We start from the raw sequence: 24,687 nt of genomic DNA, 5'->3' as shown, positions 1-24,687 counted from the left end.
TATTTACTGTCTTCAAGATTACTGTATAGAATCAGAGGACATTTAGTTGTATACCCTTTTATGACCGTGTGAGCGGTTAGCTTTTTAGTCCACACTCCCGAACAGTGGGTAGCGGTAATGCACCCGAAAGTTGAGCCATCCGCCAAAAAACACAAAGAAGAAGATAGCTAGCTAGCAGTGTTTAGCTCTGTGTGGGTGGCTGTGTACCATTATGATGACGATGACCCGTTTGGCCATAGTGTTAGGTGTCTCCGTTGTTTTCGGTTAAAAGTATAAGGCATTTGAGGGGCTTTAATGTTCCGTGCAGCCAACATCAAGAACATCGGTAAAGCAGGAACCGGCTGGTAAGTGTTGATGAATACTGCTTCGACTCAGAATCAGAGCATAGCTAGGCTAGCATTGTTAGTTAGTTAGCTATCTTCTTAGCTAGGCTAGCACTTTGTAGGCTGCCTGTCGCTAGTAGGAAGCGATGACAGATAAACTAGCGAGCTATATAGATATTTTGCGAGCTATATAGCGAGCTAGCTTTGTGCCGAAATACATACACTAGCCAGCTAGCTTCTGCTAGAATGTAGAATAGTAGCGAGTGCTAGGCAATTCTAGCTAGCTGCGTTCTTTTAGTCTCTTAGCTAGATAACGGAGTCGCTATCTACGTCTCGAATTAGCTAAGGTAGCTAATAGTTAGCTATCTAGCTAGCTATTAGCAGCCTGGTGAGTGACACCAACCTACTTGCTTGGGTAACACCTCAAGCTCTCATCTCTGAAAGGCACTGGACTATAAGTAGCAGTCACAGCTGTTTTCTGTGGTACTAGCTATGGGTTATACTGATGAGCTGCACTGCTTTTCTCTATGGGAGATTCTCAAACCGTATCTTACAGAAGAATTTCCATAAACAACATCACACTCATGACATTTTCACAAACGAGCAGTTAGGCGCCCACAGTCAACTATGATTGGAAAAGTACCTACTACTACACACATACACACCTCTCTCCCTGCCTCCCCTCCCACCAGGCACTTTCGCCGGACCATGGACGAGCTGGTCCACGACCTGGTGTCGGCCCTGGAGGAGAGCTCGGAGCAGGCGGCGCGGGGGGGCTTCGGGGACGGCGGGGACCATGCGCTGGCCGTGGGCTGCCTGTTGAAGAGGCAGGCTAGGAAGCGCAGGGGGAGGAAGCGGCGCTCCGACAACCCCCACCCACCCTGGGAGACGGGTCACCTGAGCGAGGGCTCTGAGTCCAGCCTGGATGAACATAAGGTGGGGGGGTCTGTGTGTGTGTGTGTGTGGGGCGGGGGTACATGATAATCTACAGATAATTAACTTGCATTCGTGATCAACCAACATGCTAACCTGCTCCAAATTTGAATTTGCAAGGGGCCCTCAAAATGAAAAGGCTACCCACCCAACAATGCCCAATTCAACTTAATTTAACCTAACCTAACCCTTTTGATGGAATGCAGTGTTTTGTGATGCCCAAAACAGTGGCTCATGCTCTTACATATTGCAGACAATGACACGTTCTGTGTTCGGTCTGTTCTTATGTCTGTCGCTGACACATCCTCTCGTTCTCAGGACTACCGCGCCACCTCGGGTGGCGTCGCCCGCGACAACAGCGACTCGGATGAGCAGCTGGGCCCGAAGCGCCGCACCCCGCTCAGTGGGGACACGGCCCGGGGGAAGCGCCCCCTGTGGCTGGACGACGTGGGGAACGCCGAGGGCACCCGCAGCCTGAGGCGCCGGCGCAAGGTCAAACGCATGGCCGTGGACCCCCCTCTGGAGGCGCTAACCTCCACCGCCACCATCTTAGGCCCCCCGCCCGTCCCCAAGCCCCACGCAGGGTGCAGGCCCCCTGGGGTGAGTGCAGCCGGAAGTCGGGGGTTTATGGAGCTTGGTGGCGGCGGAGGAGGAGGGAAGTGCAGGGTGAAGAAGAGGAAGCTGACCGTCCACCGGCCGGGACTGGAGGCGACGGACGAAGGGGTGGTGGTGGAGAGCGAGGACGCCATTTCGGCTCAAGCGGAGTCCAAGGACAAGATGGAGTTTGAGGAGCAGAAGGCCTCGGATGAGGACATGAGTGACAGGTGGTTAGTGTTATGTCTTGTTCTCCTGTGTGTTCCTCTCTCTTCCCGTCTGCCCATGGTGCTGTATGTTCAGGGGGTCGGAGAGTGAAGTGTGTGTCTGTGTGTCTGTGTGTCTGTGTGTCTGTGTGTCTGTGTGTCTGTGTGTGTGTGTGTGTGTGTGTGTGTGTGTGTGTGTGTGCGCGCGCGAGATATGCCTCACCTTCCCTTCTCCCTCCCTTATCTCCCCCCTCCTCCAGTGAGACCAGCAGTGTGAGTAACAGCAGTGACGGAGGACTCTACACCAATGACGAGGGGCGACAAGGTAGAAGTCAAATTTACTAGACCACTTTTTGTACTTAAAACATATCTGTTCAGTGTAATATAAGATATGTAGCTCATAGCGTTATTGAATGCCCATTTCATGTGGGTATGGGTATTTTATTTTTTACAGTTTTCGTGGTCAGTATTAATCACTGGGACTCACTTGGATTAATTAATTATTAGTTAATTAAATGAATAAAAGTATTTTGTAGGAAAGGTTTTTGGCATCATGACATAACCCCTAAACCCTGACCTTTGACCCCCGCCCCAGGCGACGACGAGCAGAGCGACTGGTTTTACGAGGCAGAGGCAGGGCCGGGCGGGGCGTGCGGGGTGGTGGGCGTGGTGCCGTGGTGGGAGAGGGAGACGGGGGAGGAGCTGGACCTGGCCGACCCCGTGTTCAGCAGCATCCTGACGGGCTCCTTCCCGCTCATGAGCCCAGCGGCGCAGAGAGGTAGGAAGCCGGTTCACGCCTCACTTCCTTTTCTTAATTCTTAATTCCACACCCCGTCTTCGGAGAGACGACTTTATTTTTAATTTTAATAATATTAGAGAGGGAGAGAAGGAGGGGGAATAGGGGAGGGGAGGGGAGGAGGGGGAGGGAGGGATGGAGTGGGAGGAAGAATAGTAAATTATGTCATTTTAAAATCCATCCATCCATCTTCATCCGCTTATCCGGGGTCGCGTCGCGGATACAGCAGCTCCAGCAGGGGGCCCCAGACATCCCTTTCCCTAGCAGCATTAACCAGCTCTGCCTGGGGAATCTTTAGCCGCTCACAGGCCAGTGCGGAGATGTAGTCCCACCACCTAGTCCTGGGTCTACCCCGCAGCCTCCTCCCAGCCGGACACGCTTGGAACACCTCCCTAGGGAGGCGCCCAGGAAGCATCCTCACTAGATGCCCGAACCACCTCAACTGGCTCCTTTCGACGCAAAGGAGCAGCGGCTCTACTCCGAGTCTCTCCAGGATGACTGAACTTCTCACCCGATCTCTCAGGGAGACCCCAGCCACCCTCCGGAGAAAACTCATTTCGGCCGCTTGTATCCCTCTCCATGGTTCCCTCACTCGTGAACAAGACCCCCAGATACTTGAACTCCTTCACTTGGGGTAAGGACTCATTTCCTACTCGGATCGGACAGGCCACCGGTTTCCTGCTTAGAACCATGGCCTCAGATTTAGAAGTGCTGATTCTCATCCCAGCCACTTCACACTCAGTTGCGAACCTATCCAGAGAGTGCTGAAGGTCGCAGGCAGATGATTCCATCAGGACCACATCATCTGCAAATAGCAGCGACGTGATCCCCAGCTCACCGAACTGCAAACCCACCTCCCCACGGCTACGCCTCGATATCCTGTCCATGAAAATCACAAACAGGATTTGTGACAAAGCGCAGCCCTGGAGGAGGCCAACCTCCACCAGAAAGGAAGACGACTTACTGCCGAGGACCCGAACACAGCTCTCGCTGTGACCACCACCCCAGTCTGCCACTCCTTTGGCACTGACCCAGACTTCCACACAATGTTAAAGAGGCGTGTCAACCAAGACAGCCCCTCAACACCCAGCGGTGTTTCTGGACGGATCTCATCAGTCCCTGGGGCTCTGCCACTGTGGAGTTGTTTGACTACCTCAGTGACCTCCTCCAAGGAAATTGACGACCCCCCATCATCTTCCGGCTCTGCCTCGATCGTAGAGGGTGGATTAGTCGGGTTCAGGAGTTCCTCAAAGTGCTCCTTCCAACGCTCAACAACCTCCTCAGTTGAGGTCAGCAGTGTCCCCTCCTTGCTGTATACAGCTTGGATGGTCCCCCGCTTTCCCTTCCTGAGGTGTCTGATGGTCTTCCAGAAACACTTTGGTGCCGACCGAAAGTCCTTCTCCATGGTTTCTCCGAACTCCTCCCACACCCGCTGCTTTGCCTTGGTCACGGCCGAAGCCGCAGCCCTCCGGGCCAGTCGATACCCTGCAACTGCTTCTGGGGTCTCCCGGGCTAACATATCCCGGAAGGCCTCCTCCTTCAGTCGGACGGCTTCCCTGACCACCGCTGTCCACCACGGTGTCCGAGGGTTACCGCCCCTTGAGGTACCTATGGCCCTCAGGCCACAGCTCCCAGCCGCAGCTTCAGCAATGGAGGCTTTGAACACCGACCACTCATGCTCGATGTCCCCAACCTCCACAGGGATGCCTGAGAAGCTCCGCCGGAGGTGGCAATTGAAATCTCTCTGGACAGGCTCTTCCTCCAGACGTTCCCAGTTCACCCTCACTACACGCTTGGGTTTTCCAGGTCTGTCCAGAAGCTTCCCCCGCCATCGAAACCAGCTCACCACCAGATGGTGATCAGTGGACAGCTCTGCCCCTCTCTTTACCCGAGTGTCCAAAACACATGGCCTCAGATCAGATGATACGATAACGAAATCGATCATCAACCTTCGGCCTAAGGTGTTCTGATGCCAGGTGTACTTGTGGGCATCCTTGTGTTCGAACATGGTGTTTGTTATGGACAAACCATGACTAGCACAGAAGTCCAACAACAAAACACCACTCGGGTTCAGATCGTGGTGGCCATGCCTCCCAATCACGCCCCTCCAATTTTCTCCATCATTGCCTACGTGTGCATTGAAGTTCCCCAGTAGGACAGTGGAGTCCCATGCAGGAGCCCCAAATAGGACTCCACTTAGGGTCTGCAGGAAGGCCGAGTACTCTGAACTGCTGTTCGGTGCATAAGCACAAACCACAGTCAGAGTCCCCCCCCCCCCACAGTCCTAAGGCGCAGGGAGGCGACCCTCTCGTCCACTGGGGTGAACTCCAGCACAGAGGCGCTCAGCTGGGGGCTAGCTAGTATAGCCACACCTGCCTTACGCCTCATACCGTGAGCAACTCCGGAGAAGAACAGGGTCCAACCCCTATCCAGGAGTTTGGTTCCGGCGCCGGTGCTGTGCGTGGAGGTTAGCCCCACCAGGTGTAATTGGTATCGCTCCACCTCCCTCACAAGCTCCGGCTCCTTACCCCAGCGAGGTCACGTTCCATGTCCCCAGAGCCAGCCTTTGCCGCCCGGGTCCGGTCCGTCGGTGCCCCCCGCCTTCACCGCCACCTAGTTGGCAGCGCACCCGACCCCGACAATTCCTCCCGCGGGTGGTGGGTCCACGGGACGATGGAGGATGAGATGGTGTTGCCACGTTGCTTGTTCGGGCTGGGCCCGGCCGGGCTCCGTGGTAAGCCCGGCCACCAGGCGCTCACATGCGGGCCCTCCGTCTGGGCCTGGCTCCATACGAGGGCCCCGGGCTTCCTCCGGGCCGGGTCTCTCTTCCTTTTAGTTGTTCTGTCATCAGGGTTTTTTTTACCTGTAACCCCAGGTAGGGGGGCTAGGGGGTACTACCACTTGCCCAAGGTGGACCCCCAGACTAGTGGAGGGAAGGAGGCGTCTTCTCCATTCTAGTTTTGCACAGAAAACTAGCCACTGCCCGATCATTTTAAAATAATAATAATAAAACAACAGCATAGACAGACAGACAGACGGCGGGAGGTGGGAGCTAGGGGCTGTATACAAAGAAGTAGTCTGGGGCCTTTCTCGTTCGGTGTTTCGCCGGTCTAGAGCGGAAGCGCGATGACGCATCGCATAATCATCCAGTCTGGACCGGAAGACGAACAGTTGTTGTAATGTTTTAACTGTAGGCTGCACATGGTGAAGTTTCGAGTAGATAACATTCGCGATGGCATCACCAGGCATAACACCGACGAAAATTGTAAAAGAAGATGCGAGGAGAACTACCGGTTAAGTAAAAATAAAGCAAGCGGATGTTGGAGGCGGGCTCTACAGGCTCGAGCCGGATGATGGGGCGGGCTTAAGGCAGTGAAGTAAATAGATACCAGGCTCTTCTCCCCGAGGAGACTGGTGACGCGAGGCTAACAAAGAAGAGGAAAGGATTGAGGGTAAAAAGGGATTAGGGAGGGGTTGGATCACACTGGTGATTGCTGCACATATTTAGACTATTCATAAATTATTCCCAGGTGTCATTGAATTGGGGGATTTCATTGCAATTGGAACCTGCTATTTTTGTGCTATGTAATCTGAGATTTTATCATTGCTTGTTGTCCACGGTTATTCTGGACTTCCAACTGAAGACGCCTCACTTGCACTGAACCCCGTTTGCGCGGCTTTCCGAATGCGGTCAGGTTTTATTACATATTCTGTTTATTTTCCCCCCACTCGTATTCAGCGGAGAGGAATATCAGGGTCAGATCAGCACGTGCAGCCAAAATCATCGCACTCTGGAGCCTTGCCTGCTCCAGGCCTCCTGCGTCACATGGCTTCAATGACACATTTGCTGAAACGTCAAGACTCACGCACAGCAGTAGCGGTTCAATCTCAGGGCCCATCCCAAGTAAACCACAGTGCTAATCACCGCTGTAGGTTTCTTTGAATCGTTTGTTTTGGTGTGACCGATTCATATGTTGATTGTGGGGTCTCACTTGTCATCTAATCTCACATAGCCAGACCTATTTCCACACTTCATTTACGCTATGCCAGCGCTGGAGAAAGGTCTGGCTGCACTCATTATTGAAAATAATGAAGGTCTCCCTCAGCGGACCCCGAGTTGAAATAAAGCTTGAAATTAAATGAAATGTAATTACCATTTGGAGATGGGGGACGGGACGGGACGCTTTATTTCTTTAAACCAATCACAGTTGTCTTGGGCAGAGCGGTTGCTAGGTAGTTGTTGTTTCACATAGTCTCGATTGAATCTGATTGGGCAGTACTAAACTAATGACAAGGCTTATCCCCAGAACCTACATCCGCTGAGTCAGACTTCTTGTCATCTGTCTCTTTACTTTTGAGTCTCCCTGATGCTCGCCACCTACCATTAGATCTACCTACCATTATATAGTCGAATCAGTCGATGAATAATTCATATTCATCATATATTGGTCCTGTCGTCCGTCCTCCCACCAGGGTTCCAGGCCAGGCTGAGTCATCTGCACGGTGGTGGCCAGGCGTCTCAGGGGGGCCCGCAGGCCGGCTCAGCTCAGGGCTTCAACGACAGACTGGCGCGACACTCCCAGGACCCCCACTCTCATGAGTGAGTCTTCCTGAGCTCCGCCCCACCCCCATGCCTTTTTAGGTTTTTTATTTTTTAAACATCTGTATTTTAACAAACATAGCAGATTCACTTAGACAATTCTTTTTACGGCTATTAGTCAAAGTTGTGTTCATTCAGATCATTTCAGGTTTTCCCTCACACATGGTTGTGTATTTTATCTTGGACTAAACCAAGCTATGTCTCCTCCACAGCCCGTGGTTTAGTCCAGGGTCAAGGAGAGAGCATGGACAGGTAAGACGCTCTGGGAATGCACTGACGCCGCACCTATCCTGTACCCTTTAATAAAGCACTCATAAGGACCCAACAGGGATTCAGCAGGGTTCATCTTTATACAGTTCTGACTAGTTAAGACAATATGTAATCATGTAGGCATTGGATGTAATGCCTCAGGAAATGTTCTTCATTCTCTCTCTTTCTCTCTCTCCCTCCATCTTCTTCTCTCTCTCTGTCTCTCTCTATCCATCAATCCATCCTTCTCTGTCCATGTGTAGCTACACTGGGATTCGCGGACAGACCGAGGACACAGGAGAAGCTGTTCAGTGAAGACAGCCAGCAGGTAGGACTCATAGAATTGACGTTTTTTCAAAATGGAAAGTCTCTGCTTCCACCAACGTGGGATACTAATCTACACCAGTAGAGGTCACCAGGCTCAAACTCTATGGTCAACATGCAATAAAATCCATAGAAGTCAACTTGGCTTTTATTCCACAAGGTTAGATATAGAAAGGGGTTTTGTATTTCACTCTGTTCACAGACAGTAATGTTCATCTTTTTTTTTTTTTTTTCAGTGCATCACAGTGCAAATAGCAACAGAGCCCTGCTGTAGCCTACAATGCTCTAACTTACACGTATGCATGCTTGATCCATTAATCATGGATGAAAACATGAATACAAAAAATAATGTTTTGGAAAACAAATGATCCAGTCCACTTCAATGCTGGCTCTTGATTATGGAGACGTTATCTATATGTCTTTTTTTTGGGATTTGGAAATGTTTATTTCAGTGTCATGCACCCCAGACAGGGTGCCCAGTCCGTAAGGACTTACAAGACACATCAACAGTAAACAGACACAAAGTCAAACACAATCATTCCACAACAGACATTCCATTACAATCAAAGGTTAACTAACTAACAGCCATCTTCTTCAAGCCATATTACATGTAAATAATTTAGCAGTTCTTAGAGTCCATGCTCTCTTAATAAAGGTAGCAGTAGTGAAAATCTCTTCTCTGAACAGCCACTCTAGCTTTGCATCATCTCCTAACCAGAAAACTCTGGTTTCAGGTTTTGCATTTTTTCGAATAGAATTAGTCTGGGATCATCATATAATGGACAATGAAACATAAAATTAGTGATATATGATATATGAGTGCTGGTACCACATTACTACAACCAGTCGGTGCAGTCTTGACAGTGCACTGCACTTTTCTACTGACGATCATTTTAGTAGGCCGGGCCGGCTGTAGCTCAGGATGTACAGTGGGTCGTCCAGTGATCGTAGGGTCGGCAGTTTGAATCCCGGCTCCTCCTTTCTCCACATGTCGGAAGTGTCCTTGGCCAAGACACTGAACCCCAAATTGCTGCCAATGAGCAGGCTAGCACCTTGCATGGCAGCTGCCGCCATTGGTGTGTGAATGAGAGAGGCCATTGTCAAGTAGCCTGGTACAACCACCGCAAGCTCACATTCTGTTTCACTAACGCAGAATGGTCTGGCCTTCGCCTCCTCGAGAGCGATTATCCAAAATCCATACCAACCAGGGACTGCGTTTTAACTGCTGTTCCGTACCACGTGGAAAGCAGCCCCTGACTGGTTTGTGTACTTGGTGATGTAAAATACAAGCTGCTGCCGGCTGCCGCTTGCTAAACAAACATGGCAGCTCCCGAAGCAACGAGTGGTAACGTTAACGTTAGAAGAATAAACACAGCTATAAGAGCAGTGCAGAAATAGACTTAATCACAACACTTAAACAAGAACAAGAGTATGCACTAGCGGAGTTTCTCGGTGGTAAAGACGTTTTTGCCGTTCTTCCGACTGGATTTCGCAAAAGTTTGCTGAACGCCGTTTGGCTGAAGGTGTTGTGTCTGTCAAGGCAAATATCCCCGCCCACGAAATCGCTCTCTATAGAGCGAAGGCCAGACCGATATTGCGGAGCGAAGCAGTGAGCTTGCGAGATACCATTTGATTAAAAGCGCCATATAAGTGCTGCCTATTCACCATTTATTTTTGTGCTGCAGTCTCCACCTGTCCGCCACATCTCTCAAGTGAAAGCATCATGTTCCCCCAAAGCAACAACGGAATCCGTCAATGATTTTTTATCAAAGTGATCAATTTAAATCGATTCATTGTTGCAGCCCTAGTGTTTATGGTACAGCCTATAAAAATAATCGGATTTTAAACTTGAATTGGGCCTCGCTGCCACGATGTGGACTTGGCTGTCAATCAAACCTAGGTCAAAATACTGTTTGAAATCCTTTCAATTACTTTATTGATTGCTTGAGTCTACCTACAGGGTCAGGTGAGTGCGGCTTGCATTGGGAACAGTCAATTGTGCCAGAGCAATCAAGCACAGATCAGCAATTTAAATTATCTCAATAGTATTATTTGACCCAAGTCTTCTCTCAATGTAACTCCTACTTAGGTTAAAGGCCTATTGAATATGTCATCATACATTTGCTTGTATTGTATTGGGGATAATGATGGTGATGATGATGATGTGGTGGTGGTGGTGATGATGATGATGATCTGTCTTGTTATGGTGGACAGACAGACGAGTGGCCACCTTGGATCTCTGTGTACAGGCGACGTCAAGAGGAGACGCAAGGCTGCCCCCCTTGGCGCACCTGCCGCCACAGGTACACCTCCACCTGCATGCCTCCCCCTCTCTCTCCTCCTCCTCTCATGTCATGTAGCTCAGCTTTAAGGCCAAGGTACGGTCAGTAAGACACGTTTTAGGCCAAAACTAGGATTGATTTGTACACACAAACTATACTTTGTGTCTCAGTAAAACAGAGTCTAGAACTTCAGGAGCTTCCTTGCTCGCCACGGTTCATTTTTGGACCGTGTTCTACATGTTAAGATTCTCATAGGTTAGTGTAGAGGCTAGGTGCATTGTGGGTGCAGTGTTATTAGTGATACGTCGTTGTCTTTCACAGGATAGATTAGTTGATTCTTGTTCACATAGTTTGAGGATGTTGGATAGATTAAAGTAATAATACATTCAGCCAAACTGTCAGAATATAACTAGCCAACTTTATGCAGTGAGTGAGTTGTCGAGTCGTCACAACACTAGCAATAATTAGCCGATCAGATAACACCAGCTGTGTCACACCCAGCTGGTCATAAACAGTAATGAAGATGTACTGTCAACAGTTGTTGTGCTTGATTTAACTTTTTAAATTGTTTTGGGTCAGTGACAACCGGGTACTGATAATAAGAGATGAGAAATTAAACAAATATATAGTGGTGGTGTTCTAAGATTGTTTTTTTTCCACCACTGTTTTGAGGAATGTTACCATCGTTTATTAGCATCACATTCATAGTGTTGTGGTATTTTTTCTTTTGTGCTCCCCTTGTAGTTTGTATCAATGTATTACCATTAGAATTAACTGGCAGAAGACTCCTACATGTTTACACTTTCTTTCACTGCTTCATTAGTCATAGCTAGATACATGACACATGCATGACCTAGCCATACACTATCACTGACACATACATGACATACGTGACCTAGCCATACACTATCACAAGTGTAATCTATCCTGGGAAATACGACTATGACTAATACTAATAACTGTACCCATAATGTGCCAAACCTCCAGTCTACACTAACTTATGAGAATCCTAACAGACGGCTTTGGCAACCTTGTGTGACGGATGAACACATGGACACCTACCGATCTAAATTGCCTCCCCATTATTGCCCCCCCTGGCACTACAGCCAATTCTACAACTGGTACTGCTACTGTATATCATTAACGATTGGCACTCACAAATATCTGTTACTAGTGCATTTGCTAGGTCAGGTTCTAAATGGTGTATTTTTTTATTTTTTTTATTCAACACAATTTTAATTGATCATCCATACACTTATACTATTGCTTAAGTCATTTGCTAGCACTCTATGACAATGCTAATAATTTCTGTGAACAATGGAATTCTTAACAACTATAGAATCAATAGAATGCTTTGAATCATCCGACACGGTGCTGTCATGGCTACTGTCAAATCCCATGGGTTTGGCTGATTAACGGCATTTAGTACAACACTTGTCTCACAGACCATAAATTGGCCTTTAGCTTTCGATGCTTCCCTAATCTGTGTTACTTTACTGTAAACAGATGGGTACTGTATACTGTGATTACTTCTCAGCCAATCACGCTGGTGTGTCTACCCGCCCACCATCCCTGTCAACCCTGCCCCCTCCCTCGCTTAACCCTGACTGTGTTCTGAATCGTCATTTAGCAGACACTTTTATCAGAAGCGACTAACAATAATTGCATTTAGCGTAGGAAAAGCCAATGTACTACTACTTTCCAGAACTCATAATTGCATCTTCTTTCTAAAACAAGTGACTAAGAGCATAATCTAGTGCTGAAGGCAAAGTGCAAGAATAGCAATCCAAAATACAATAAGTGCTTAGGAGGGAGGATTGTTGTAGTACTTCTTGAAGAGATTAGTTTTGAGCCTGCGATGAAAGATGGGCAGCAACTCTGCTGTCCTGACGTCAGTGGGCAGTTCGTTCCATCACTGCTGGGCCAGGACAGAGAAGAGCCATAATCGTGTTGGTCGACCGCAGGGGCCTCGGAGTGACGGGGCAACCAGTTGCCCGAGGTGGCAGAGTGTAGTGGTCGGGAGGGGGTATAGGGTTTGACCATGGCCTGGAGGTAGGAGGGGGCTGTTCCTATCATTGCCCTGTAGGCTAGCGCCAGAGTTTTAAACTGGATGCGAGCCGCTACAGGAAGCCAGTGTAGGGAACGGAGAAGGGAAGTTGTGTGGGAGAACTTGGGGTGGTTGAACACCAGGCGAGCAGCAGCTTTCTGGACAAGTTCCAGAGGTTTACTGGCTGATGCCGGGGCCCCAGCAAGGAGGGAGTTGCAGTAGTCCAGGCGGGAGATGACCAGGGCCTGGATGAGAACCTGCGCCGTTTAATCAGTGAGGAAAGGGCGAATCCTCCTGATGAGGAAAGGGCGAATCCTCCTGATGTTGTAGTACCTGATGTAGTTCCCATTCGTCAAGTGGCCTGACTTGAATCACCGATGCTTTGACATGGAAGCTACCTACCACCATCTTGGTTGGTTGGACCTGAGGAGAGGAGAGGAGGCAGATCAGCAGTTTTGGGACGGGGTGATTGTGTGATGATGGCAGAGGCTGGACCCTACATAAGAGCTGTAGGTTTCCTTGAGCCTCCCGCTCCATCTCTCAGCCCATTAGGTGAGTCAGAGCCTCATTAAAAAAAAAAAAAAGATTCTCTCTCTCTCTCTTTCTTTCTTTCTTTTCCTCTTTCTTTCTTTCTCTCTTTCTTTCACATGGAGAAGTTGTAGAGGTGCTAAGCACATCGACCATCCGCTGGTGCCGGACAATATGGTTACAAAGAATGCAAAAAATAAAATAGAAACCTTTTTTTGTCCTCTAATAATAAATATACCGTGGAGCAGCTGTCAGTGTGGACCACCATTTTTTGCATTCTTTCTATTTGATGACCACCATCATCAAACTTGTATCCGTCTCCATCTCTCTTTCCCTCACATACTTGAGGTACAGTACATACATACATACATACATACATACATACATACATACATACATACATGCATACATACATACATACATACATACATACATACTTACATACTTACTTACAGTACTTACTTATTTATCGGCAAAATGTTAATATCGGTGCATCCCCAGTTACATACATATCTATGTTCATCTCCCTCTCTCTTTCCGTCATACTAGTAGTACATGTGTTCAGAAGTATCCTTTTCCCCCTCTTATCCCTTGTGGGATCTCTCTCTCTAATATCTTCTCTCCTCTTCTCTCTAGGGATCGTGGGTGAGAGTGCAGGCCCCCTTCCAGAGTCTAACATGGGGAACCGTATGTTGCAAAGCATGGGCTGGAACCCGGGTATGGGCCTTGGGCCCGACGGCAGGGGCATCACCGAGCCCATCCGGGCTACACAGAGACCCAAGGGAGCGGGCCTAGGCTATAACTGAGCCCCAGGCCTGTAGTCCCCAAGCCCAGCAGGATGGTATAGTAGGACTAGGCCATGTAAGCTGGAAGGAGGAGATGGATGCTGCAGAGACTAACGTTAGGCACAGCGAACATTGACCCAACGCTTTCCAAGAGAGGGGGGAGGAGAGACTCCTATGCTGTAGTAAGAAGTGAACAAATGGGGGCGCAAGCCAGTGGACTGCAGAGAAATATTCCCCCATGTATAGGAAACGCGGATACCTGCTCACCAGGCAGACACGTACTGCAGTGAAGAAGGAGGAATCGGAATGCTGTAGTTGGAAAAAGGAAGCTCTGTGTTGGCGGTCTTGCAAAAATTCTACTTTCCTATTTTTGGGCTGCTACATCGGTAGTTAATGCTACCTAATGCATCAGGAGCATATGTTTTTTAATATTCCTCCTCAAGTCTGTTTCCGTCCGACGTTCACACTGTAAGACAGAGAGTTTTGTACCTCCGAATTGTACACTTCTGACAAAACAACATGGTGAGTGGTTTTCAGTGTAGCCTACATCCAGTGTCAAAAATTTACCTCATAATTCAGTGTTTATGGTCAGGGAAGTGAAGTGAAGAGAAACGGGGCATTGTAGTGTAGTTTTATCTCAGAAGAGTTTCTCCTCAATCAGTGACAGGTGGTGGCTATGTGTGGTGAAATCCAGTGTCATGGCTACTTGCTGATAGAAAATCCAAAAAGCTACCTTGGCCTGACAAGAAAAGCACATTTCAGGAAGTAGCATTTGGGAAATAGTATAAAGATTGAAGCACAACAATTGACTAATTGACAACTAAGGCTTTGATTTAAAAAAAAAAAACTAGGATGGTGGGTTTTGTCTGATATTGCACAGGAAACTTTATTTAAGGTAAATGCCATTTTTGTGTCAAAATTGAGTGTACCCCAAGCTACAGTACTCACTGCTTTTAAGATGTGTTATGCGTTATTCTCCTTGTTTCAAGCTACTGAATGGGACTACAGCGTTGATGGAATGTATGGAACTGTGGGATGCTTATGTCCTGCAACACTCCTCATGGCTTGGCTCCACTGGGTCCGTCAGCACCAGCGTCAACCACCAGCTATCAGACGCTAAGGAAATTAATCCATTGTAATTAATGACACCGGCAGCACTGCAGCCGCTGCGTTGCGTTTGACGCTAGCGGCCGATGTTAGTAATTTCTTGATTTTTGACGGAAGACCGTTGACGCTGATGGTTGACGCTGATGGCCGCAGTGGAGCCAAAGGGCTAGCTGTTTGACATTTTGTACATGATTGCAATCTCCCCACAGATCAGTCTGGAAAAGCTCCAGTTCAGACAGATTTCCATCTGATCTGGGATTGATCGGACAGAACTGTTTATCTAATATGGGGCGGGTTTGATACAATGACTGTACCCACTTGATACGATGACTAGCCCATGTGCCGTTGCTCTGATTGGTTATAGGTTTATCCAATTGAGTCCAGAGGCATTTTGGTCTGCGCCTGTTGATAATGCCCCTTGGAAGTTGAAAATGTACAGAGATATCCAGACCCTTCGCATTTGCGAATTGGGGCTGGTGATGCCAGGCAAACATACTGTAGGCATTGAAATGTTTCATTATGTAAAGATATTATACGAAGTATTATTTTGTTTTAGCAATAACAGACTTTCGCTGAAATCATTCATTTTTATTATTGAGAAAAATGCTTTGCCAGTTTTATTATTAACCATAAAACCTATGGGGGAAAAAAGGGTTGTTCCAAGAAGAAGTGGAATCTCCAGTAGAACATTCTGACTTGGCTCAAGATCTTAATGGCTTTGTCACATAATTATTTAACAAATACCAGCTGATCAACAGAACCAACGGATAAATGACTGAATTTTCTCAGTCCTTCATTTACCTCATATTTACTTAAGAACAAATGGTTAACAGATTTAGCTGAACTCATTCATTGTTATTGAGAGATCCACATATAGTTTTATTATATTTAGCAAAAACAGATTCGTTCCAAGAGAAGGAGTTGTAGAATTTTCCAAAGCTATCTGATGATCAGTACATAACCAGATGATCAGTACATCAGTTCCATGAGGGTGAATTTAAAGTGAAACAGTGCAGTTAGTGCACCCCTGAATAGCGTGTGAATCTCGATCGAGCTTTCCTTAAATCTCATCTCTAACTGGAGTTTTCTGACCTGACTACTGTAGTTTAATTATTTTGCAGGTACAATCTGTAAAACAGGACTGGTAAAGCTTTTCCAAATGACAACATGGGACCGCCGTTCCAGCACAGTGTTTGAGTATTAAGGTAATTCATGATTAAGTATCTGACAGAAGTTTCCCTTGCCAGCAGATCTGGAATCAGTTTATCGTATTAGGTGGATAAAAGCTCAACTGGATCAGTGATTGTTTGACCGGTTTTCCATATAACAGATAATCCCTCATTGAAATAATAAACACGGTTTTAGAACTGTTTTGATGTTTGTCTTGTACAAGCGCGCGTGCACACACACACACACACACACACACACAGCGGCTCAGAAAGAGCCCTCATTTTACTGCTGTGCAAAAGCACACCTTTTCGATCTTAATCTTCCACAAACTCTAATATCAACACTTGCATCCAATTCACATGCTGAGTCAGCACATCCCTGAAACATGATGCCACTGCTGTCTCCCTCCCTCCCTTCCTCCCCCCCCCCTCTCTCTCTCTCTCTCTCTCTCTCTCTCCCTCCTTCTCTCCCTCTTTCCCCCCCTCTCCAGCAGTCCCTCCCTGTATCTGATGGAATACAGAGTGAGGAGAGCAGTGTCCTCTATCTCCCAGTTTCTCCCTCATAGACACACACACTCTCAACACACACACACGCTCGCTCTCTGGGTTCCCCGGTGAGGTGCAGAAGGTGAATTCTGCGCCGGTCCTGAGCAGAGGAGGGAGAGGGTCTGTGTGTAACTGCATTACTGGGCTACACAGTAGGAGAGGAGAGCTGTTTGTCCTTGAGACTGACTGACTGACTGCAGAGGAAAGCTGTAGGGCAGTGGATGAGCCTGTAACTGTGAGTACTGAGCACGGGACCGCAAAGGAATGCTCATGGTATTATTGCGCATGTTTGCTACGGCGATGTTTGCTTTTGAGGCGTTGTTGTTGTTTAGATAGAGGGCACTGGGGTGATGTGGGGATAGTACTGACCGGTGACATTGTGTCTGTATTGTGTGTCTGCGTCACTGCGAGTGTGTTCGTGTCCTCTCACTGGGTGGTAAGGGGCTTCTTGTTCTGTCCCCTCATATGGAGGGATCTAACTACAGCTATGTACTGGGTAGATATGCTCCCACATGCTGTGTTTTCACTGTACCGTCACTTTGGCTTAAGTAAATGTTTTTGAGAGCTTCTCTCCCGTTCCCTCCTATCTCCCACTCACTCCCCCTGCATCTCCCTCCCCATCCTCTCCATGTTGACAGATCGATAGTTATACACTATAATTGGAAGCCATCAGTTATGGTGGCCCTCCAAAGCCAGCCATTATTGTGTGTAATCTTGCAGAAAATTACATCGGGGCTCGTGTACCTCGGAGTGGCCTGTGGGCCTACTGGTCCGTGCTATGCTGGCTAACTGGCTGGCAAACAGCCCAGCCACCTATATGGAGAGAGAGAGAGAGGATGGGACCCACTGGTCTGTGCTTGCCACAGCTAACTGGCTGTTGCTCAACCTAAACACGGATATGGGAGGAGTGGGGGAGGAAGGAGGAGGTGTGTGTTATGGAGTTGGAAGGAGAAGGGCGAGGGAGTGGACTTCAGGATGTGCATCCTATCTGCTAGACACAGTGAGTCGCTCAGGGGTAGGATTATACCACCTGCGGCGAGGCTGTGTTGGCAAGTTAATCTGTGTTTGTGTGCATGTGTGTGTGTGCGCGCAGATGTTTGTGCCTTTTCCTTACCCTTCACAGTCAACCAGAGACTAGATTAAATCACCTGTGGACGTTTAGCAGTATTAAACCAGGTTGTGTGTGTGTGTGCGTGCGTGCGCGTGTGAGTGAGAGAGCGCGGGCATGTGTGTGTTTACTGTACATAATTGTTCCCGACGTCAGCAGACGTGTGGACATTCTGAGGAGGCCTTATGCTGACTGTATGATTCCACATGTTAGCTCTGCCCTGAAGGCTGCTCACCAGTGATGGCCCAGTGATAGGGCTGGGAACCAGCTGTGTGTGTGTGTAGATTGTAGGAGGGGATCATAGGATCCTAGATAAGGTGTGGAGAGGCGTGGGAACAAGAGTCATGCCATCTTTCTTTTTACCTTTCTCTCACTTTTTTCTTTCTCTGTCTCTCGATTCTCACAAGAGAGGGAGGAGAGTTAGAGAGCGAAAGAGCAACACAGTTGAAGGAAACGGAGACAGCCGTGAGAGTGTGAATGGCACAGTGCCCCCTGGCTGCACTTGCCCGTGCCCGTTGATGCCGTTCAGAACCGATTCATAATGGCAGCTTTTCTCAAGGGAACCACTGATCCAAACAACTTCACAGTGGATGCTGCTCTTCCCTGGCCTGGGTCCTGAGCAATACCTCTGCTGAATGTCAACTTCATACAGCGCCCGGCACTCCAGATAACCCTGATACAGACAGACTAACATGGGCTACATCCAGATATAGACTCCTGCCTTTACAGTGAAATGATGGCTCGTTCGTCGGGCGCCTCATGGAGTAGATGTCCTGTAGGTTGTGGCAGGAGTCAGCCAGCCTCCTGGATGGACGGGGCCGATATAACCAGAAAGCTTTGCGGTTGTGGGTAGAGCAGCTGGTTACCATACAGTACCATAGCGCGAGCTGTGCCCTGTCAGCAGCAGGCTCTCTACGGTGTAGAGGTTGGTGAGTAGTGGAGGGGACATGGCAGACTACCTCTGCCGTCTGGGGAAGCACAGGTGCTGGTGGGCCTTTTTGATGATGATGGTGGTCATGTGAAAAAAGAAGGAAAGAAAGAAGGAAAGAGAGATAGATAGATAGGGGCATCCTCGCCCCTCTGCTTCCCAAACAAGCAGTCGACAGTTACTTAGTTTTGCTGATGTTCAGAGAGAGGTTGTTGTCCTTACATGTCGCTGTAGGTCTCTCTCTAGGCTGTCACTTCAGCATCGGTGAGCTGTGCAGTAGCCTAGCTTGCTCACTAGCTGAGTAAGTGAACTGGGGCCTCATTTATAAACATTGCGTAGAATCCACGTAACTAAGTTTGCTTAGCTAAGTAAGTACGAAAATATACGCACAAAAAATCTCCGATTTATATAACGCTGCGTATCACAATCCATGTTCACTCAGGCACGCCTACGCCAGCTGCCCTTTATAAATCACAATCAACATTTAACTTGGCGCACGTGAACGCGCGTTCTGATCACACCCAATTAACGCCCACAATTGCCTATAAATGGTCAGTGATACGCCTATACATATGCAACGACAATGGAGCCGAGTGCAAAAGGCAGAAAGAGAAAGATACATTTTACCGATGCGAGGTGGAGGTATTGGTCAACGAGGTAGAGACGCCGCAAAAGGATCTTTTCGGAACGATGATTTCACATGTGCACGACTGATAAGAGCACCTGTTAGGCCTGAGTGGTCCCATTTAGATTATTATGAATTATCTATCATACAGGCTATATTGGCATTCGTTTAGTGCGGTAGGCCTTACTAGGTGGCTGCTTATATCCAAACTGATAATCATTATAAGCCTATAGTGTTGTTGCATGGGTAATGGGGTTTGGATCTATATTGCACGTAATCTAATGCTTCACAGGGTGGCCCATGAATAAAATGCCTAACGTAGCCTATAAACGGGTCAATTTACAATGACATCCATAACAATGCAAACATGTAGACCTATAGTGACTACTTAAGGCAAGTATCCCCAATTTAACTGTACGACAGATCTGAGGGTTCTTTGCAGCAGCCAATTTGTGTATTTTTCGGGATATCATGCATTTCACATACTTTCTCAAAACATTCTGTAGGCATATAGAAGCTGCGTGTTCTAATGGATGTTGCGGGATAGCCAAGCACATATTAGAACATCTGTGCCAAGTACCGGTATATCCAAGGCCCCGTGCGTCATGGCGTACTATAATCCAGCTATATCAGTGCCTATCGAGGTCTTGTAAATATATGGGGTCCATGGATGAGTTTCATGTGATTCTATAAAGCGTAATTATAGCTACACACATGACGATTCGGCAAATTAATAATCTAACTTGCTTGTGTTTTTACAACTTGGAGACGCATCACCTCCATGCGCTGTTTTGCGCACAGCTAATTCTACCAAAGCGGCATGTGAGCATTGGGATGACATGCGTTTTTAGGCCCACATTCCTCGTATGCCTGCTACATGACAATCATAAGACAATATGAGGATATATGATGATGTACAATATAGCCTAATGTAGCCTACAGTTGCCTCAAGTAGGACATTTCCATTCACCGCTCAACATCATTGTAATTGCGGCTTGCCTCAGTGGTCAATGGTCATTCGGGTTTACATAAAAGCCTAATCAAATATAGGGTATAAATACATAAATACATTAACGAATGAATAGGTGGATAATTAAACATACGAATAATTAACTAAATAAATGATTAACTGAATAAATATACTTCAACGCCGAATGCAACATTTGTTTGGTGCGGTATAGGCCTTATAGTTGTAGGCTATCGACATACGGAATGATTACTATGATAAGCCTATAGGCTCGTGTCGTGTTGTGTTATCAACGTAATGTGGCTTTTATTCATAGGCTACTGCCCGTGCTTCGCGGGATAGCCTATAAATGAATAGGCCTACAACATAACATTATATTATGACACAAATGGGTCAATTCACAGACACATCCAAAGCAATGCCGACATTATTTCGTGATTAGGCTACGGTGGCGATTGATTCCGTTTAAACTGTGTGACACATTGGAGGGTTTCTTGCAGCGACCGATGTATTTATTATTCAATTTGTCATGTGTTTCGCAGACTTTCCCGAGTTTCATCCCTCTGCCATCGGAGTCGCGTTTTCCCCTTTCTTCAGAAACGTGCTTATCGTAGTTAAAGGAGGGTCGAAGTGTGCGTAGAGTTACGCACACCTTCCGCCAACTTATCGCTCAGCTCGTTTTTTATAAATACCGAAAGTTGCGTAGAAAGTTGCTCAGCATGGGTTACGCACGGTTTTGTACTTACGCACGTTTATAAATGAGGCCCCTGGTGAAGTGTTGACAATGTTGTGAGATTTTGTCGATAAGCATTGCAACACTGGCTGATTATAGATAGATGGCCACACGAGCCAGGAGAACGTAGCATCTGTACTGTAGGCTACTATACTGATGATTTGAACCGTTCTATTGATTCTAAGGTCGTTTCAAATTCATTTGATCTCAGAATTACAAGCATGGGCAAATTTAAATCAATTTTAAAATACAATGAATCCAGGTCGCTGGGACAGTGCACCTGTGTCGGACATCCTGTGCTTGAAACTTGAAACTTGCTTTGAAAGTATGTCTTCTTTTAATTGTTGTAACTGTTTCTGCTGCCTTCTTGGCCAGATCACTCTTGAAAAAGAGATTTTAATCTCAACAATGCCTATCTGGTTAAATAAAGGATTTGATTGATTGATTGCATGTTTATGTGACCGAGTTGAATTGGTTAAACTCATTCCTCAGTATAAATACTGCCCACTTGCACCATGGAAGAGCTAGCTTTTCAGTGGCGTAACCGGTAGAGTAGCAGTGTTTGTGAGAGGTGGTCATGTGTGCTCGCAAATCAGATGATCGGGGTTCGATCCCAGTGTGGGAAAGTTGTGGGAGCAAATCACCTGAAGGCTATGGAGGATCATTAGGAATTATGCAGAGGTGGACGTGATGAACTAATGTACAACTATTCTTGTTAGAGTAATTGAGTAGCTTTTCTGTGTACGTACGTTTGAGATATGAATATCTAATACGTTATTTTTACTTATGTATATTTTGAATTAAGTATTGCACTTCTAAAAATCCTGTTACACTGCATAATATCATTCCTTAGTCAGGGTGACACCGAGTCAGCGTGTAAAAAAAACAACAGTTTCTAGATGTTTAGTCAGTGTCAGACGGCACAGAGAAACTGAATGTGAGCTCGTAAGATTAGGACGGTCTCAGGAGGCTATCGGTGACCAGCAATCAATACAAATTGCAAGCATTGTGCCAAAAACAGTCGAATGAAACCTGGTGTACACAAACCCAACAATCAGCTTATCAGAAAGAAACCAGGCCAGGTCACGCCTGGCTTATGTATGTTGGCTGGCTTGTTTCTGTGCGGGACTGGTAGGACGGTAATGTCTGATAAATAAAGATGGGTCTTGTCACCTGGACACATCCGTTCCAATGCTTCCAGTGCTAATCCAGCACAATGAGAGCGGGATAGCCAGTAAGCTCATGGGCTCACAACAACTAGCAGCAGCTTCCATAACATTAATGGTAGCGGCCAGTGGCTAAAGCAGTTACACTGATGATTCCTGTAATGTTAGCTATTTTGCTGCAATGGGTTCAACTTTTGTTTCTGGATAAAGGTCATGACTTGCTGTTTTGCACTTCCCTTTAGGTGGTGAATAAGTAGACCCATGACACAGTGGGTTATCTGGACATCTACTAGGATCTTGATATTATATTGATATGAAGATATGAATGTAAAGTATTTGCCCTTAGAAGTAAATTGTAATTAAAATGGTTCTTAGCTAAGTAAGGTAAGTGTAGGCAGACTTGAAAGGTCAATTGTAATAATATCATGAATGAACAATTGTAAACATAGTACTCAACAGAATAGGTAAGTCTTGATTGAAACTTTTCCTAAATGCTTTATTAAACATACAGACATGCACATTAAAAGTAGCCATAAGTTGTTATTTTGCATGTGCTCTCAGGACATGTTGTGGTTGTGACCATCTTTGTAAAGAAGAGAGGCATATAATGCACATGTATACAGTAGTACAGAGTCAGTTGTCCATTCTATAGACAAGGTGTCTATACAATAGACAGCCCCCACCTCCTACTCCCAACTCCTCTCTTCTCCCTGATGATTTTGCCAACTTCTTTAACAAGAAAGTTAACGATATCAGATCCTCTTTCCCCCATCCCCCGGTCAACGCTCCGTGCACGAAACTCACCCCCCCACCCTCTCTCCCCTCCCTGCTCCCCCCCTCCTCTCCACGCCCCACCTTATCCCACTTTTCTCCCCTCTCCCCCAACGAGGCCCTCAACCTTGTAACATCTAACCGCCCCACCACGTGCTCCCTAGACCCTGTTCCCTCGACTCTCCTTCAGTCTGTTGCACCCAAACTCCTTCCCTTCCTAACCCACCTCATCAATGCATCTCTTGTATCAGGATGCTTTCCCTCTGCTTTCAAGACTGCCAGAGTCACCCCCCTCCTAAAGAAACCATCTCTCGACCCCTCTGATGTCAAAAACTACAGACCGGTTTCCCTTCTATCCTTTCTATCCAAAACACTTGAACGTGCTATCTTTAACCAACTGTCTTCGTACCTCCACCTGAACGACCTCCTAGATCCCCACCAATCCGGGTTCAAGGCTGGCCACTCGACAGAGACCGCCCTCCTTGCAGTGACGGAGTCACTCCATGCCGCGACAGCGAACTCTCTCTCCTCTGTCCTGATACTCCTAGACCTGTCAGCAGCATTTGATACGGTAGACCACCAGATCCTCCTCTCCACCCTCGAGGAGAAAGGCATCGCTGGCTCTGCACACTCCCTGTTTGCATCCTACCTGACGGGCCGCTCCTACCAGGTGACATGGAGAGGGTCGACGTCGGAACCGCGTAGTCTGACTACGGGGGTTCCACAAGGGTCTATCCTGGGTCCTCTCCTGTTTTCCCTCTACACTACATCTCTGGGCTCAGTCATTCGCTCGCATGGCTTCTCCTATCACTGCTATGCCGATGACACCCAACTGGTCCTGTCATTTCTCATCATCACTTCTGATACACAAGTGGAGACACGCATAGCTGGGTGCTTGGCTGACATCTCGGAGTGGATGACGACACATCACCTCAAGCTCAATCTGGACAAGACTGAGCTGCTGTTCCTCCCGGGGAAGGGCTGCCTGCACCGGGACCTGGCTATCACCATTGAAGACACAGTGGTGACCCCGACTCGGACTGCGAGGAATCTGGGTGTCCCTGGATGTCCCTGGATGACCAACTGTCGTTTTCCGCACATGTCACATCCGTCACACGTTCCTGCAGATTCATGCTCTACAACATCAGGAGGATTCGCCCTTTCCTCACTAATGAAACAGCGCAGGTACTCATCCAGGCCCTGGTCATCTCCCGCCTGGACTACTGCAACTCCCTCCTCGCTGGGGCGCCGGCGTCAGCCATTAAACCTCTGGAACTTGTCTAGAAAGCTGCTGCTCGCCTGGTGTTCAACCACCCCAATTTCTCCCACACAACTTCCCTCCTCCGTTCTCTACACTGGCTCTCTGTAGCGGCTCGCATCCAGTTTAAAACTCTGGCGCTAACCTACAGGGCAATGAAAGGAACAGCCCCCTCCTACCTCCAGGCCATGGTCAAACCCTACACCCCCTCCCGACCGCTACGCTCTGCTACCTCAGGGTGACTGGTTGCCCCGTCACTCCGAGGCTCCTGCGGTCGATCGACACGGTCACGGCTCTTCTCTGTCCTGGCCCTGCAGTGGTGGAATGAACTGCCCACTGATGTCAGGACAGCAGAGTCGCTGCTCATCTTTCGTCGCAGGCTCAAAACTCATCTCTTCAATAAGTACTACAACAATCCTCCCGCCTAAGCACTTATTGTATTATATTATATTGCACTGTACTTTAGATTGCTATTCTTGCACTTTGCCTTCAGCACTAGATTATGTTCTTAGTCACTTGTTTTAGAGAGAAGATGCACTTGTGAGTTCTGGCAAGTAGTAGTACATTGGCTCTTCCTACATTAAATGCAATTATTGTTAGTCGCTTTGGATAAAAGTGTCTGCTAAATGACTGTAATGTAAT

General features: G+C 47.5%; 1 protein-coding gene across 1 annotated transcript; it reads left to right on the top strand.

Annotated features, from left to right (window-relative positions):
* The first annotated feature begins 223 nt into the window (after positions 1–223).
* On the top strand, positions 224–16,008 carry gpatch2 (G patch domain containing 2). Its single transcript, XM_084453781.1, has 10 exons — positions 224–344; positions 1,016–1,259; positions 1,575–2,083; positions 2,317–2,381; positions 2,652–2,834; positions 7,326–7,452; positions 7,665–7,704; positions 7,965–8,029; positions 10,240–10,328; positions 13,519–16,008. The coding sequence occupies exons 1-10, from the start codon at positions 295–297 to the stop codon at positions 13,686–13,688; spliced, it is 1,542 nt and encodes a 513-aa protein (XP_084309907.1). The 5' UTR covers positions 224–294; the 3' UTR covers positions 13,689–16,008.
* The last annotated feature ends 8,679 nt before the right edge of the window (positions 16,009–24,687 follow it).

The sequence above is a fragment of the Borostomias antarcticus genome (assembly GCF_949987555.1).
Source record: "Borostomias antarcticus genome assembly, chromosome: 19".
Lineage (NCBI taxonomy): Eukaryota > Metazoa > Chordata > Actinopteri > Stomiiformes > Stomiidae > Borostomias > Borostomias antarcticus.
Note: the sequence above shows the minus strand (reverse complement) of the source record. Positions and strands in the feature narration are given on the sequence as shown.

Excerpts from the sequence above, each read along its gene's own strand:
- gpatch2 (XM_084453781.1), top strand. The coding sequence starts at position 295 with ATGTTCCGTGCAGCCAACATCAAGAACATCGGTAAAGCAGGAACCGGC. Across the intron at positions 345-1,015 it reads GGTAAAGCAGGAACCGGCTG|GCACTTTCGCCGGACCATGG; the intron begins GTAAGTGTTGAT and ends CCCTCCCACCAG. Across the intron at positions 7,453-7,664 it reads CAGGACCCCCACTCTCATGA|CCCGTGGTTTAGTCCAGGGT; the intron begins GTGAGTCTTCCT and ends TCTCCTCCACAG.